The following is a 15,110-nucleotide window of genomic DNA, read 5'->3' on the forward strand; positions in this document are numbered from 1 at the left end:
AGTCTTATTTCTGTGACTGGAGTGGAAACACTAAAAGATAAGATGGGGAGGAAGAATCAGCTAAGCCTTTGAGTCACAAAAAGGCCTTATCCCTTTGATGAGAAGTGTCAGATTAATCTTCATAAATGGTCATAATTACTTGTGCCTGGAGCTCAGCCAAGTCATTCCAAATAAAAATTAAATTATACAACTGATTGCATGTTCAGTCTTATCTCCAGAGTGTTAGAACCACCACAGTCCTACAGAAAGACGCAGACATTTACTGTATGCTTGTAACAGGGTAAAAGACATTTGCCTAAATATTGAGTAGGCTAACCTAGTATTTATTGATTATCTTTTTCCTTAAACAATAGTTTCACTAAAGCTTGCCTACACAGACTGTTACAGTTACTGTTAGACACCTAGTTTCTTTGGTAATCTGCAGATTACTCTCCATTCTTCATTAAACTCAGTTTTAACTATAATCAGCAGACCCATATCAGATGGGAAATTCATGAATGCTGTTGAAAAATTTTAGATCTTGGGGAAAAAATAGTGACATTATTTAAGTTCACTTACCAGAAAAGGGATAAGTGTACAGACACCAAAGCTGATGACATCTAACACCAGAAGCAACACTTGTCTTGGAGGTTGTGAGGATAGTACTAGTCCTCCCGAAGAAGGAACACTTCTAAAAGCAAAATCTTCATCCATCTAGTAGAATACCACTTAGCACGCACAACCCAGTTCTCTCCTGTGATTATATATGCTTCGGAAATTAATGAAATAAACATGAAACACTACAGATTCATCCCCATAGCAGAAGTCCATAACTAAAAGAGTATACATTCAAGAAAGAAATTATTTGGTCCCTATATGTTCCTTATGCAGCTTATACCATCTTAATATTAGGTCTTTTACCTGGTTGTAAATCAGATATTCCAGAAACATAGCATGTGGAGCTTTTAAAACAATGTTACAAAACTAGCTTTTCCTCATATGAGATGTTGCTTACTTTTTTCTTTAGTTATTCCAATTCCAAATCATACTAAGTAATGCAATAGCTGAAGCACCTCCACTGATTTATCTTGGCAAAGACAGGACAGCTTGCATATTGCTATATTATCTGACAAAACTAATAGGATGCCAGTGTACATTTAGAAATCTAACAGGATTCCACTGTATATTTAGGAAATAAAGGCTGAAGAAAAAATATTTGTAGTATAATTTTATTCACCTAGAAACAAAAGGTCAAAAGTCACAGCATGGAAGTTTATTTTATTTTGTAAACTCATTAAAAAGATGTCCACGTACAAAAGAAGGACATTTTAACAACATAAATGCAGACAAAGGAAACTATGAAAATTCAACACATAAAAAGTTGATTTTTATTTTCTTTCTGCATAATTCCTTGCATGTTCCATACCAGTCTGCACACAATCTTAAGTAGAATTGTTAGAATCATTAAAATTCAAGAGGCTGAACATAAAATCATTTGCTCTGCTATAGGAATGTGTTGCTGAAAGATACAAACCCTGTAGCATGTTAGCTAGAAGTAAGACACAAGACTGAAGGAACTGGCTGAAAGGCTTCTAAATTGTTATTGCGCATTTGTCTTCTGAGAATTCAATCTCAGTTTTCTTTCTGCAAATATTTAGAATATTCCTTAGGGAAGTAACAGCGTTAGACTGAACAGTGGTTTGTCAGAAGACATATGTTTCCATATTGCCCTAATACATCTAATGCAGATTCAAAAATAAAAACATTTCTGAAGTAGAACCATTTCAGTCCCAACAAGTGTTTATTGTGCACCAAAACTTACAGCAGCTATATGACAAGCTACTGTGACATATAATGCAGTCTTCAGTATTGGATACTCTTGACTGCAAGTTTGGACTTAAATCCTTGAGACACTGCCAGTGAAGGGTCAAGTAGAAAACTACATTTCTGTTTAATCTGAGCTAATCTGCAGTTTAATTTGTCCCTGTTTCTCCCCCAAAAATGACTCTCAGGATTGAAAATTTATTCTTGTAACCACTACTTGAGGTTTCTGTAAAATGTTTTCCTTCCGGTGTCCTCCAGTGTAGGCTTGAGACTGTTGACTGTTTCTCTAGATCCACTGTTCTTCACTAAGCCGAGTTTTTCAGTCAGAAACAATCCATGTCACACGTGACTCAATTTCCAAGTGTAAGTGTCCCAGCTTTCAAGAGTTAAGTAAACATCCATGATGAACAAAGAGCAACTTGAATGCCTAGAGTTAATACACTTCCAAGATTTGTGTTTGTCCTCTGCCAGGACGTAGTGCAAGAAATGAGCCCCGCCAACATAAGGCACTTACCTATGTTACATGAGAGGGGGCAGGGGCAAGAACTCCTGTAACATGCAACTCTAGTAAGAGTCTCACTGGAGAAAACATAAGATCTCGCAGACTCAGGGTGCGCTGCCACTTCCTTGTGTGCTGCTGTAATAAAGTCTGCTCTGTAGCAGATATTAGATCCTCCCATTGGCAGCCACTTCATTAATCTTCAATTTTTGATGATCATATTTCACAGAAACAATAAGGAAAAGCAAGAGGGTTGCTCCTTGGATAGCAGCCAGCAAAAAAAAATAATAGTTTAATTGGCAGCCATTAATATTACCTAGAAAGAATTGGGGAGAAAAAAAATACCATTAATAAACAATATACAAATAATAATGTCAATCCCCTCAAGCTTAAGTAGTGAAGACTCTTCTGCAAAACATGGGCAAAACCAAACCAAATCACATTTCCATCCAACGGCATAGTTTTGTTTTTAATTATCCAGAGCAAAAGATGGAACTTCTGAGGAAGATGCACACAGTACAAGGATTGCTTTCTTTTGTGCTTCAATGCCTTAAACCAAGTAATGTCCCTGAAGAAGCTGATATGCTGTTACTGCATGATTTCTTACTTACAAAAAATTGCTGGAAGTGCCTCCTACAACTGTAATAACTTTGTGCAAACAAAGACTACACACATAGAGCAGTGGGCATGCTTCATGAGAGTCAAAACAATTTTAAAAGGCTAAGAATCTTCCTTTCTTCCCCCTCCACCCCCCCCCCTTTTTTTTTTTAAGTCTGGTTTCTATACTGCAAAATTGCAATGCTTTGCTGACTTCAGATAAAACAGCTAAAAACATCAATGTGTATTTTCATATATGATTTACTTTCTTTGTAACGTAAGTGATAGAGTAATAGAGATCACTTATCAATTTTTGAGGAGACAACTAATTTCAAAAGCAAAGAAAGAAAATATCCCTCTGCTGTGGCCACTAAACAGACCCGAAAAATAAATTTCCTCAAATAAAGCCCTGGCCTGTAAACTGTCCAGAAACAGCTCCCAATGAAATGCAGCATTCAAGATGGAATCAAAGCTACACTCATACAGGCTAGTAACTTAAAGCCTTTACCATCTTCACTAGATATGCTTTTAAGGAGCCTGGAGAATGCAGTGAAGTGATAAGGCTTTAGTCAAGGAAAAAAAAAAAGAAAGTCTCTTATGTTTTACAGCTTAATTGAAACAGGTAACAGTATATTTTTTTGTACTATATATACCAGAGTTCTCTCCAGCAGCCTTTTCAGCCCTGCTTAATGCTATATGGTCTCTCTGCATCTGGAGGCCCGTACCTCCCTTCTCTGCTAAGTCAAAAATAAAATTAAAAGAATTAAAAAATGAATGCTATTAAGGAAAAAGTTTTGCAACTCTGTAGATATAAAGAAAGCAATTACTGAGATTTTTCTCTCAGCCTTCTTTTGGAACAAAGTATAGAATTCATGAAACTATATGTGGTTTCTTTTTGGTTCAATTCACCTTTGACAATCCCTCAAAGTTTTTATAAATTAGTGATTTGCACCACATTAAATAATGTTAAATTAAAAAAGCTCATTGCTAAAACATTATTCCTCTATTAAGAAATGTGCACTAACTATTGCTGGACTTCCAAGAACAATATATTGTGGCTCATTTCCAACGTGGCACATGAGCCACAGCCAATTGGACCATTACGATTATCAAAAAGGTTAGAGAGAGTAAAAATAGTGAAGTATACGTCGATCCTAACAAGCTGTTCATGCAGCATGCCTATAAATGTTCAGATTAAATTACTTTAATTACTCAAACTTAAGATTCAATTAAATGAACTTATAATAAAATGCAATAAAATTAAACGGAGTCTTTCCTTGACATTTAAAATACAATATACATGTGAATCTCCATTTCAAGAGCAGACGTGTTTAAAGAGTAGTAATTATCCTTTATGAGATGGGATATTAAACCCATGAAATCTCAGTTTTTCCTCAGAGAAATAACAGTCATTTCAATGGCAGCAATCAAGACTGAAGTGCCAGCAGAGAGTGAACTTTCTCAGTAGATTTCGGAGGCAGCCAGTTACCTCAAATGATATCATGAGTTAGCATAAATAGCAGAAACTTGGTGCACATGCTTATAGTCATTATAGAGCATCTAATGAAAAATTCAGAAGTCATTCATTCATAAAGACTCCTCCTTACAATTCCTACCCTGGAAGACCTAAGTAAATTTTAGATGTGACTTTGATAACTTTCAATAACGATATAGCAAATGAAAATGAGTTATAAACAGTTACTGATATAAACAGTTAAAACAGTAGCCACTATGGATGCTACAAATCCGAATCACCCACTGAGCGCTTCAACCCTGAGCCAGACATATAGCTGCTGAGAAGGCTCGATTGTATATCGAGTCTTTGGACTAAGAAAGGTAGTAATAACCAGTTCTGACAGCTGTCCAAAGGACAATCCACTGAGCTGAGCAGCTTATTCAAAACAGATGACCAATGAGTCATGAAAGGTAACATCTTCCAGTTCTAGCCAACTCTGGATATATTTAGCACAACCTAAATATTTTACAGAGAGAATATTAGGCACTGTCTTCTCTTAGGCTGCTTCAGAAAACAAAGGGAAGGGGCTAAAAAGGCACCATCAAATATCACATCTATTAATTTGTATGAAATTATTATCCTCCTATTGAGCCCTTATCAACTGAATTATCTCTATATAGAACTGCAGATACTCTTCTAATTTTGAAATTGACTGGGGGGAAAAAAAGTCTCAATGTGATTAAATTTTCATTTGGTGAGGACAATTCCATAAAGTTAAGGCTACTTGTCATCTCTTGCAGTTTTTTGAAGAACAACTTATGAACCAAAGATGACAACTTGGGGCATACGTAATGTTCCAGACAACATTACTTTTTGGTAGCATGCAATCAAGCTTAAATGGCAAATTCTCTCATACCAAATTTAAAGTAAGTTTAGGCTGTGCTTTTAAGCCATGTATACACAGTAGGTCTAGCATACGTTTTAAGAACTTCTCACACTCCTTCTGTTGGAACTAATTAGCCCATTGATGATGGTATGATTTTCTGAAATTCCCAAGGTGCCACCTACTGGTGCCAATAATTATTTTTAACTTCAACTGGCAATACAAAGCAGACGATCCATTGGACTTTTTTTAAGAGTATAAATAGCTAGCAGACAGAAATGCAAAATTAACTCATGGTAATTTCAATGAAGTCTCTTGAAACTAGGAAGCTGAATAGTCACTGAGAGAGATGGGTACATTTTACCCCCCGTAACCTCAGAAAGTAATTTCAGTACTTTATACCGAATATATTATTCTTACACACACAATTTAAATATTTTTTACTAAAATACAAAAATTTATAAGTAATTTCTAGTGATGAAATGCAGTAACAGCTGAGCAGGTAATTGAGAGGCCTTACAGAGGCAAAATACTACATGTGTGTTTCCCATGCTTTCATGAGGGCAATGTATCATTTTGCATAGTCACATTACTTCATACTTATATGCAAGATGAAACTTTAACAAAACAATAGACAAATTTATATTTTAAAAATAATAACTGTGCTAAGACTCAACAGTTCCACATGCTTGTTGCTTAACTAGTTCTGAAGGAAGCCTTCTACTTTATAGAGTATGAAGACACTGAAAATAACTTACCAAAATCTGTGTGATTACTCATCCAGCCGATTTCTTTAACAGACACCAGTGCCAACAATCCAGAGCCAACAAATGATCCAATCCCCGAAAAGAAAAAAAACAGCCCCATAATAGCACTCTGCATAGATTTGGGAGCAGCTGAATATGCAAATTCTAGACCTGTATTAAAAGATTAAATGCTATTGGAAGACCTAAGAAACAATAGTAGTTCATTCTAGTTTAGTGTTACAGAAGTTACAGATGTCTACTACTTCTGGTATGTTAAAGACCAGATAGCCTTGGATTTCAGGAAACAGGGAATTGAGGTAGTGAATCCCTATCAGTTCCCAGTTCCCTCTAATTGCTTTATGAACCCTGTTAAAGGTCATCAATACATCAACCCATTAAATGGACAACATTTGAGACATGCACTTTGATCTTATTAATATTACATGTGTAAAATCAAGAAATCTTCTGAGGCAGCATATTCATTTTTCTGTCTAAAATTATCCTCAAAGAAATGTATTAAACTAACTCTAACCTGGCAAGTTCCATGTTCCCCATTTCACTTGTTTCTACACTGCCTATCTGTTGTGCAGTTATTTACAAAGCACACAGCGTTCCCTGCTGAGAACAAAGTACTTGGGAACTGAAGGTCCTGCATTGACCGTGAATATTTACTTCTCACATACTCAGTGTCTGTATCTCTGAATGTCCAGACAGAGAAATTAATCGTAGCTGGAAAGATGGTAATTAATTTTAATTTAATTTTGATCTAGAATTCTCCGAGCTCCTTGGAGCTGGCCTATTCTTTTTAAGGCTTGTAGAAATGGAACTTCAACTTTAAACTATCCTTACTCAAATTCCAACCAGAAAAACCAAGAAAAACATACCAGTGACATCAATTTGAAAATCTGTGCTACTGAATTTTAATATCAACAGAACACACTGGGTTAGGCTCTGCCTTGCAAAGGCTAATGCCCACGATTAACTCTCAGTTTTAGAATAATGCTCCTGTCAAAAATCAAATGGGATTATTCACAAGAGACAGTGAAATACATTCTTTGCAGAGCTTTTTCTCTGACAGGTGAAATGCTTGTTTCAAAACAGTCTACTTCATACTGAAAATTAATGCTACCTCATCTAACATTTTTCTTGGCAAAGACAGCATTATAGACCTGAAAATGGCACAAATCGTATGTCTTGCATAATAAAGGTATGCTTTATTTTCACCATTGATGGAATTTGACTTTTGCTACTCCAGATAGAGTTTAATAGAAATAGACTGGCATTTCTTTTCAAGAAAAGGCTTAACACTTCAAGCCAGATAGGTCAATTTGCCTGTTGTGAGGGAGGAACTTTGTTCTTGTAAACGAAACGGAACTATATGTTCTCACTGATCTAACAGCATTCTGCATTGCTACCTGAGAAATCTCTGATAACCAACACACTGCTGCTCTTTTCCTTTGCAAAACACGTTAGAATGGGCCAACAGCAACCTGTCTGTGATTCTAGAAGGGAACTGAAACGTTCTTCGTGCAACTCAGCTGTGTGGGTTCCTGTAAATTCAAACTGTAACGACAGAATTGCTACAGAGATAGAGAGACATCTGCAAATGGGGAAGGGGGGTGGGGGCAAAATTGTATTTATTTTGAGAATTAAAAACTCAAATTTTTTTTCTAGGCTTTGCCACTAAGATAACAATTCAGATTTTCCAAGGAGTATTTATCTGGCCAATCTCACTTAAAAATAAAAGTAGACTACTCTCAGGATACAGTAGCTTGGTTTTTAACCTCTTATTAAGTTATCATAGCTGTCACAAGTCTGCAGAGTATCAGTCACATTTTAGTAACCGGGCTGTTGTACATTCCGTACAAGTTAAGCTCAAGTATATCACATGAAAGGATCTGGCCCATTTCTTCTCTTGTTCATTTTACAGTTATACTGGATGCGAGTGTTACTGCTGGAAGATGATCTTAAGACTCAAAACAAAAACCAAAATGGGTGTAACACTATGCACTTTTTGCAACAAAATAAGGCACATTTCTAAACCTGAATAATGTTTCCAGCAACCCTAATATTTAATCTGGCATAAAGAATATAAAATCTTTTCTTTGCCTTCAGAGATATTTTTGCCTGCTGGCAGCCATTGATAACAATTTCATGCTACCTCAAACAAGCAGTTTTGAAATTAAACTCTCTAGTTGGTGTTGTCATGTGAGATTACGATTCCCAGTTAAATAAGGGTGCTTTAAGAGGATTGACAGAATAATACAAAAGATTAATGCAATGTGTGTCATCTTTTTAAAGGTAACTCAAGTGTAACTAATGTGGCTTAATCAGAATATGCTTAGTTTTACAGTAAACAAAAAACCAAACTTATGTTTCTGCTCTTAGGATATTTAGTCCCTTTTTGTTCACAATAAACATTTCCAGATCACTATAGTTTTGTAACCATTAACACTTTGCTTATTTTAAAGCCAAATTTCATAGCACAATAGACACCTTTATCAACTTTTAATAGAGTACACTTTACCAATTTCATAATAAGTCTTGAGAGGCCTTCTTAAAGATACCAAGAATTCAGTTTAGATAACAATCAGAAGGCAGGGAAAAAAGCTTTGTAAAACAAATCAAATGAAAGTGTAACATACAAAGCAACTAAGATCTGCAGAGAACCTCTGGTTCAAAGAAAGAGAAGCATTTGCATTTTTCCTAACATTGACCAACAGTTTTTGAAGTTATAAAGCTGTCAGTACAGACCCAGCAAGGGCAGAACAGCAGGGTATTCACTTAAGAATAGCATAAGCCTTAAAGACTTTACTTCTCATGAAGAAGTCCACTAAAGCAGTTGAAAAAACCAACCCTCAGCTTGGAGTTCAGCAAACAGAGAAGGCATCAAGTCCTTGACCTTTCCACAAGCTGCAGACAGGTTTCTTATTTTTCCCTTGCGAGCACCTATAAACTAGTAACAGTGACTGACAGAGAAACAAGAACGTGTAAGAGGGAAGAAATTTATTTATTTTTTCATGAACACTTGCATTTCTGTTAAGTCATCTGTTTATCTGAGTTCAGATTTAACTGGCACAATCCCTAAAGTTGTAACTAAAGGTATTCATTTTACTCTTTTGATAAAAATGCTAAATACAGCCTTAGTTTTAGTAAGTAATTCAATTAAGCAAAACTTCCATCTTCAGATTTTTGTGTGTTAGCAAGACTTCCATCTTCAGATTTGTGACAGCTACTGTTCACACATAATGAAATGTACTGTAATATAGGACAGCAATGACTATGCAGATACGTCCTCTAGCAAAGGATACATATTGATTGCACTGCTAAAGCATACTTTCCATTTACGAATCTGAAGTGTTTAGCATCTTGGGTCTTAGTGTGCTTTAAAGATAATGAACTCTCCCCACATCTTACCAGCTGTTTACTGAAGCAAATTAATTCAAGGACTTGCCTATACATCACTGGGAAGGGGAAGGGTGGAAACTACACGAGGAACCAGGAATGGGACCCTCATCAGATATCAGACAATGACCTCAGACCTTCAGCCAATCGACACTTACAGATGTATCTACAATACTGACTGCTGCAGTACAAAAAGTGAAGAACTAGGATTTCAGCAGGCGCAATCCAGTAGGACCTTATGTCCAAATCTTGTGTTTACTGTCCCAAGAGTTTGTGCTAGGTGCTGGTTTCCAGGTAGATGCTGTGCATGCATAGAACTAACCGTTTGTTGGAGGACCCTGCATTCACATTGCAAATGGGACACTCCCAACAACAACCTGGTGTGAGATATTAACATATCATCCACCAGGAAGGAAACAGTACACTAGTGGTGTTTTTGAATGCATACCGCAAAACTACAAATACACACAAGACAAAGCCATATCTAAAAAGAATTCCTCCAACATACTAAATAACTAAGGTAGAGTTTAACACGTGATGGATATGTCTAATTCTTCCAGTCACATGAAATCCCAGGCCAGACAGCTGGAAGAAAAGCTTAGAGCAAATGAGCAGATAGAAAAAAAAAAAACTCAAACCCCACATTTTCTTCTACTTGCCAAGCAATCCAACCACCTTGTTTTATTTCCTAACAACTGTGATGACAGTAGAACACATGTAACCAGAAACCTGATGGAGCAGAAGTTCTCTGTTCCACTAAGAGGGAACACATGGGCCATGTGACAGCTGGGGCTACCGCCAGCAAGATCTTACAGAATTAGAGAATCTCATTTTAACCCGCTGTGCTTGCCCAGCGTGAGGAATGAAAGTAACCTCCTACAGGGGAAATGAAACCAGGAAATTCTGTCATAAGGAATCGAAGAAAAAGAGCTATCCGTAATGCCCGTTTGAATGGATGATCTTCAAAGTTCAATATTCTGAAACAGTATTTCAACACATTAATTAGTAACTATAGCTAAGCAAATGCTAAATTATTTTTAAATCAAGTCACTGGAGGAGTTCCAATATATTACATCAGGTAGCTCTGCAGTTCTATTTAAGCAGTATCAGAATAGCTACTTCGGCGATCATGAAAGGTTTCTGTTACTGGTAACTAAGCATTGCTCCCAAGCACTGGATATGTAAACACTGTGCTAAGAGATTCGCAACAGCATTTCACTTGTTTAATCATAGTAAACCAGTGTTAGGCATACCACAGTGCCAACACATAAATTGCCTGTGCTTTCTTCCTGCTAATGAGCCCTGCACGTATATGAAACAGACCAGAAAATAAGATTTTATAGTCCTATTCACCCTCTTCTTCCACTTCACTTTCAGCTTAAAAATCAATATGATCACACAGCTGTCCACTACATCAGACAGAACAGTATTAAGAAATGTAAGATCTCTTGCATTTGTTCAAGAAAGGCAAGCTTTGAACAGTGTTTCAGTTTGCCTAGTATCACACTGAAGTGTGACTAAAACAACTACAAATAAAGCAGATAAAACTGTATAAAAAATAGCTACTTCATTATTAACATTCACAAAAAAACTAGTTTAGATTGTCACATAACTTTTCATTTCAGAGATGTAAAATCTCAAGTAACACGGTGATAAATGGTGATAAATCTTTCTAAACATGGTTTATTTATTTCTTCCTTTTTCCCCTCAGAAAGGTGTTTCCACTTACTAATTGACTTTCTAAACCATGAGCTCAGTTTTTAAGCCAAAACAATTACAAAGCACAAATTTTATTTGCAACACAGAGGAAGACTCAGAGGAAACAATACTGCATTAAAACTATTCTTTAAATGCAGTATTGAAAGAGTGTATTGTTTTCCATTAGGGCTTGCAAATATCCAATGCTAACTGGATGACACGCAAAATGTTGGTCTGCTTGAAATTCAGTCTTGAATACATATTCTTATATAGCCAGTTTTCACATGTGAAAGACAATTGTGTGCTTTGCCACTTATATTAAGTTATATTGTATAATAATGTATTTGGGAACATTAGAGCTTATTTATAATGATTTGAGAAGTAAATATTTCTTTTCTAAGAATCCACCATTTATGATAGATGTGAAAGCAGATTTAAAACACACAGAGACTCTTACCTGCGATACTTGCAAATATTTCACTGAATCCAATCAGCACATATTGAGGAATCTGCCACCATATTGGCAAATCTGCAGCATGGTATGTAACATTTCCAATTGTCTGATTAATTGTTTTAACCTTTACAATTTTCAGTCTGTTGCTTTCCAGAATTCCTACATGGAGGGGGGGGAAAAAAAGGTTGACCTAAGATGCAAACACTGTTTCTTCATATTAAGAATTAAATTTGGATTCAGTCCTGCACTGCAATTACAAATTATAAGATAAGAATATGTATTTCCTTATTTCCTAACATAAAGCATTTCAGACTACTTTTGCTATTGTTATTTCAAGACATATAGTTCTTCCGCCATAGAATTAGTGATTATATTCTTATTCAGTAGCAATAATTATACAAATACTTAACCCTTTTCCAGATGGATTAGCTGAGAGCTTTCTCATACAAACTCTTGGTTTTTTTTAAAGACAGTCTCGTTTTCACAAACTACTATTTTGCAGTGTTGAACCACTGCATCTGCCACCATAGTATTAATAAATTAGAAACCATTTTGCTTATCGAAATGGCTACACTAGTCCTGTAGAACTATGAAAACCCTCTATGAATATGATCATGACATTTATATGACACTTACCATCCCAAGAGATCCAAAAGCTCATTAGAGCATGATTTACAAGCAATACGCTGCACAGAAAGCACTTCATGTAGAATGAAAAATAGACATGATAGTGTAAAATATAACAATTTTTAGCTTGCTCAACACAACAGTTTAGAGTAGAAAGTGAATATCGAATAATGCAGTAGGGTTTTTGTTGAAGTTGCCCAGATTAAAGGATTTGCCTCACTGTTACATAAAATGCACAGGAAAGCTCATAGTTAATAAAACTCCCTGCTTCACCCAGAAAGGACCTCTATAAAAGAACTCTCAATATCCTTGGAAATAAGGTGGATTTATTCATCACCAATTCAGAGGAGCAAGGCTGAGTCAATGACACTACTTCCTATAATACATGTTACACACACATGGCCTCCCATTTAGTGCCTGTCAGTTTCGGTCTCTTTCTACTTATTGAGCCAAGATCTGACCTAATCTCGGGGCACAAAATATCACTCCTATTACAAAAAAAATTGTACAAGGCTTAGAAGACAGATGCGATGCTTCATGGATATCATACCATGTACGAGTGATTACATCTGCTTCCTCACTTCTAGCTTTTTCTTTCCTAGAGGCAGCCAAAGGATGACACGGACATTTAATATGATGTTGACTGAAGTTATTGACAGCACTTTTCATATAAACAAGCACAAGCAATTTCTAATGCACAACACAGTATCTGTTCTCCTGTTTCTTCCCAAATCTGTGACATACAAACCTCGAGGGGGCCAACCAGATCACCATCTCTCAGCTAAGTAACAGTGTTCCAAGGGAAATGACTGATGTTTGCCAAAACCACCTCATACCATGACATGCAATTAGTCCTGGTCATGGCAAGAGACCCAAGCTGGGAAGAAAGCATGAGGAAAGCTCCCTGTAGTCCCTATATATAGTCTGTAGGTGAGGCCATAACTAAACAAGAAGTTATAGAACTCACATGCTTAAGAACAACATTGTATTTCATCATTGTAGGGAGTTAAGAGCCAGAGCTCTAAAAACCAGACTGAGGGAGCACACATTAACAAGTGACTTACAAAGTACTTTGAAAAGGATGGAAAGCTGCATTTGTATAACCCATGTTTATTCATTCATAGCAGTTCAGAATCTCTTCAAGTACAAAATCTCACAACAGCTCTACAGTCTAATCTTCCGAGACGCAAGAGTTGTAGAGGGAAAACAGGTTAGAATTACTCAAGTTTGTTTAAATACTACCTTAAGGCCCCAAAATGTTTCTTAAAATGAGTGTTTTCCTTAATAACATCTGTTTTTGAAGTAAAGACTGTTCTGAACTTAGTACCTCTTAGTGCCAGGCCACCATGTTTTCTCTACCTTCCTCACTTCTTTTTAGGTGACCACTGACCCACCTTATTTTTAAGTATCTTTCTTTAGCTCTTCAGCCACCTCACTGCCCTCTGAACTATGAAGAGGTGATACAATTAAAATAAAGCTGGATTTCTTGATGTTTTTGTTTTAATATAGCTGACAAACATTTTAGAGTGAAACAAAATGTAAACAAAGCAGTACAGTCAGCTAAGAACTCAGACATAATTTAATTCATACACATTCAACTCAATTATTGCACCTCAAAACATCTAGTGATCCTCAATGTGTTAGATACTCTTCACAACATAAGCAAATTTAGGAGGCATTTAGCCACAGAGGAGCATAACTACCATATACCAAACTCTGCCATAAATTTATCTTCAAAGCTGAGTACTTCAGAATCTAGAATCTATTGATTCTTTCTTAGACTTTGATAGACAAGCTTCAAGTTTAATCTTACAGTTTTAGTAGTTAAAAGAATCTTAAGTTCTTGCTATAATTGTTTAAACTCTATAAATGAAGTAGATTTTCCAGTTGAATAACCTTAAATACTGCTGCTCAGAATTTAAGATAAAATGCATGAAGCACAGCAGATGTTCATTAAATCTAATCAGTTGTATTCTCACACAATTTATAAGATATTTGAAATAATCTAAACAATCTAATAGGCAGCCTAAGTAGTGTCCAGAACTAATGCCAGTTAGATAAGTAAGTTAAAATGGACATATGGCACAAACAAATCATTAAGATACTTCCAAGACTGCAAGTTAATATCTTAACATCTTCATACATTTAAGATTTTAATCAGTATCTCTCTCTAAGGCAGAAATAGTCGGAAGTAATGTTGTATTTTAAGAATATTAAAATACAGCTTCTATAAATATAATTTAATGAGAAAATAAAAATTTTATGAAACACATAAACCAACAGAAGCTTTCCCCCCTGCTGGAAATAAACTGTTTCCTATGCCCCAAGTTTGCCGCAACTGAAGCTCTTAAATTCATGTTATGATGAAGGGATGTTAAGTTACTCCAAAAGGATAACCTTTCCAACCAGATTGCAGATAACCACCTGAAGAATTCACCTTCTCAGCTTCTACTGTGGAAGAGTTAGGGGGGATCAAACCAACAAAAGCATGCGTTACATTTGCAGATGAATCGAGAATAAGAAGGCATTTGAATTTTTTAAGAATTCTGCTATATGAAACCATTCCCCAACTCAGCTATCATAGCTCGATATGCTTTTTTCCCCCAGTACTAATAAAGACAGATACTGCCGTCTTTGAATTCACTTATATGTGAGCCAGCAGGTTCTGTTTAAAGAGCTGACATTTAACTGTTTTACATCATCTTCTTTTGCTGGTAACAGTGTCCTAAGTAAGAGGAAATAAGAGAAACATTCCTATTTTAAGTTTAAATGACTTTGCTTTAAGAACTTTACTTGCTCACATACAAAGTGACCTTGGCCTAATAAGGTAATTATCTCTCTCATTGAGAGAAATCTTAATAGCCGTATAAAGTGTCCCTCTCTCTAAAATATAGGAGATTACAAGTGCTGAAATTAATTTATTTAATGCTATAATGCTTTAT

General features: G+C 35.9%; 1 protein-coding gene across 2 annotated transcripts in view; it reads right to left on the reverse strand.

Annotated features, from left to right (window-relative positions):
- Positions 1–1,213: 1,213 nt before the first annotated feature.
- Positions 1,214–15,110, reverse strand: part of SLC15A4 (solute carrier family 15 member 4) — a 31,012-nt gene continuing 17,115 nt past the window's right edge. Inside the window, exons 6-8 of one of the 2 annotated variants that reach the window (XM_072879614.1) lie at positions 11,545–11,700; positions 5,997–6,155; positions 1,214–2,618 (exon numbers count right to left, since the gene is read on the reverse strand). In XM_072879614.1, coding sequence (XP_072735715.1) covers positions 2,470–2,618; positions 5,997–6,155; positions 11,545–11,700 — 464 coding nt within the window. In that variant the 3' untranslated portion in view covers positions 1,214–2,469. The remainder of the gene's footprint in view (positions 2,619–5,996; positions 6,156–11,544; positions 11,701–15,110) is intronic. The other variant, XM_072879615.1, reaches the window with a different exon arrangement.

The sequence above is a fragment of the Ciconia boyciana genome, chromosome 15 (genome assembly GCF_034638445.1).
Source record: "Ciconia boyciana chromosome 15, ASM3463844v1, whole genome shotgun sequence".
In the NCBI taxonomy this organism is placed as follows: domain Eukaryota; kingdom Metazoa; phylum Chordata; class Aves; order Ciconiiformes; family Ciconiidae; genus Ciconia; species Ciconia boyciana.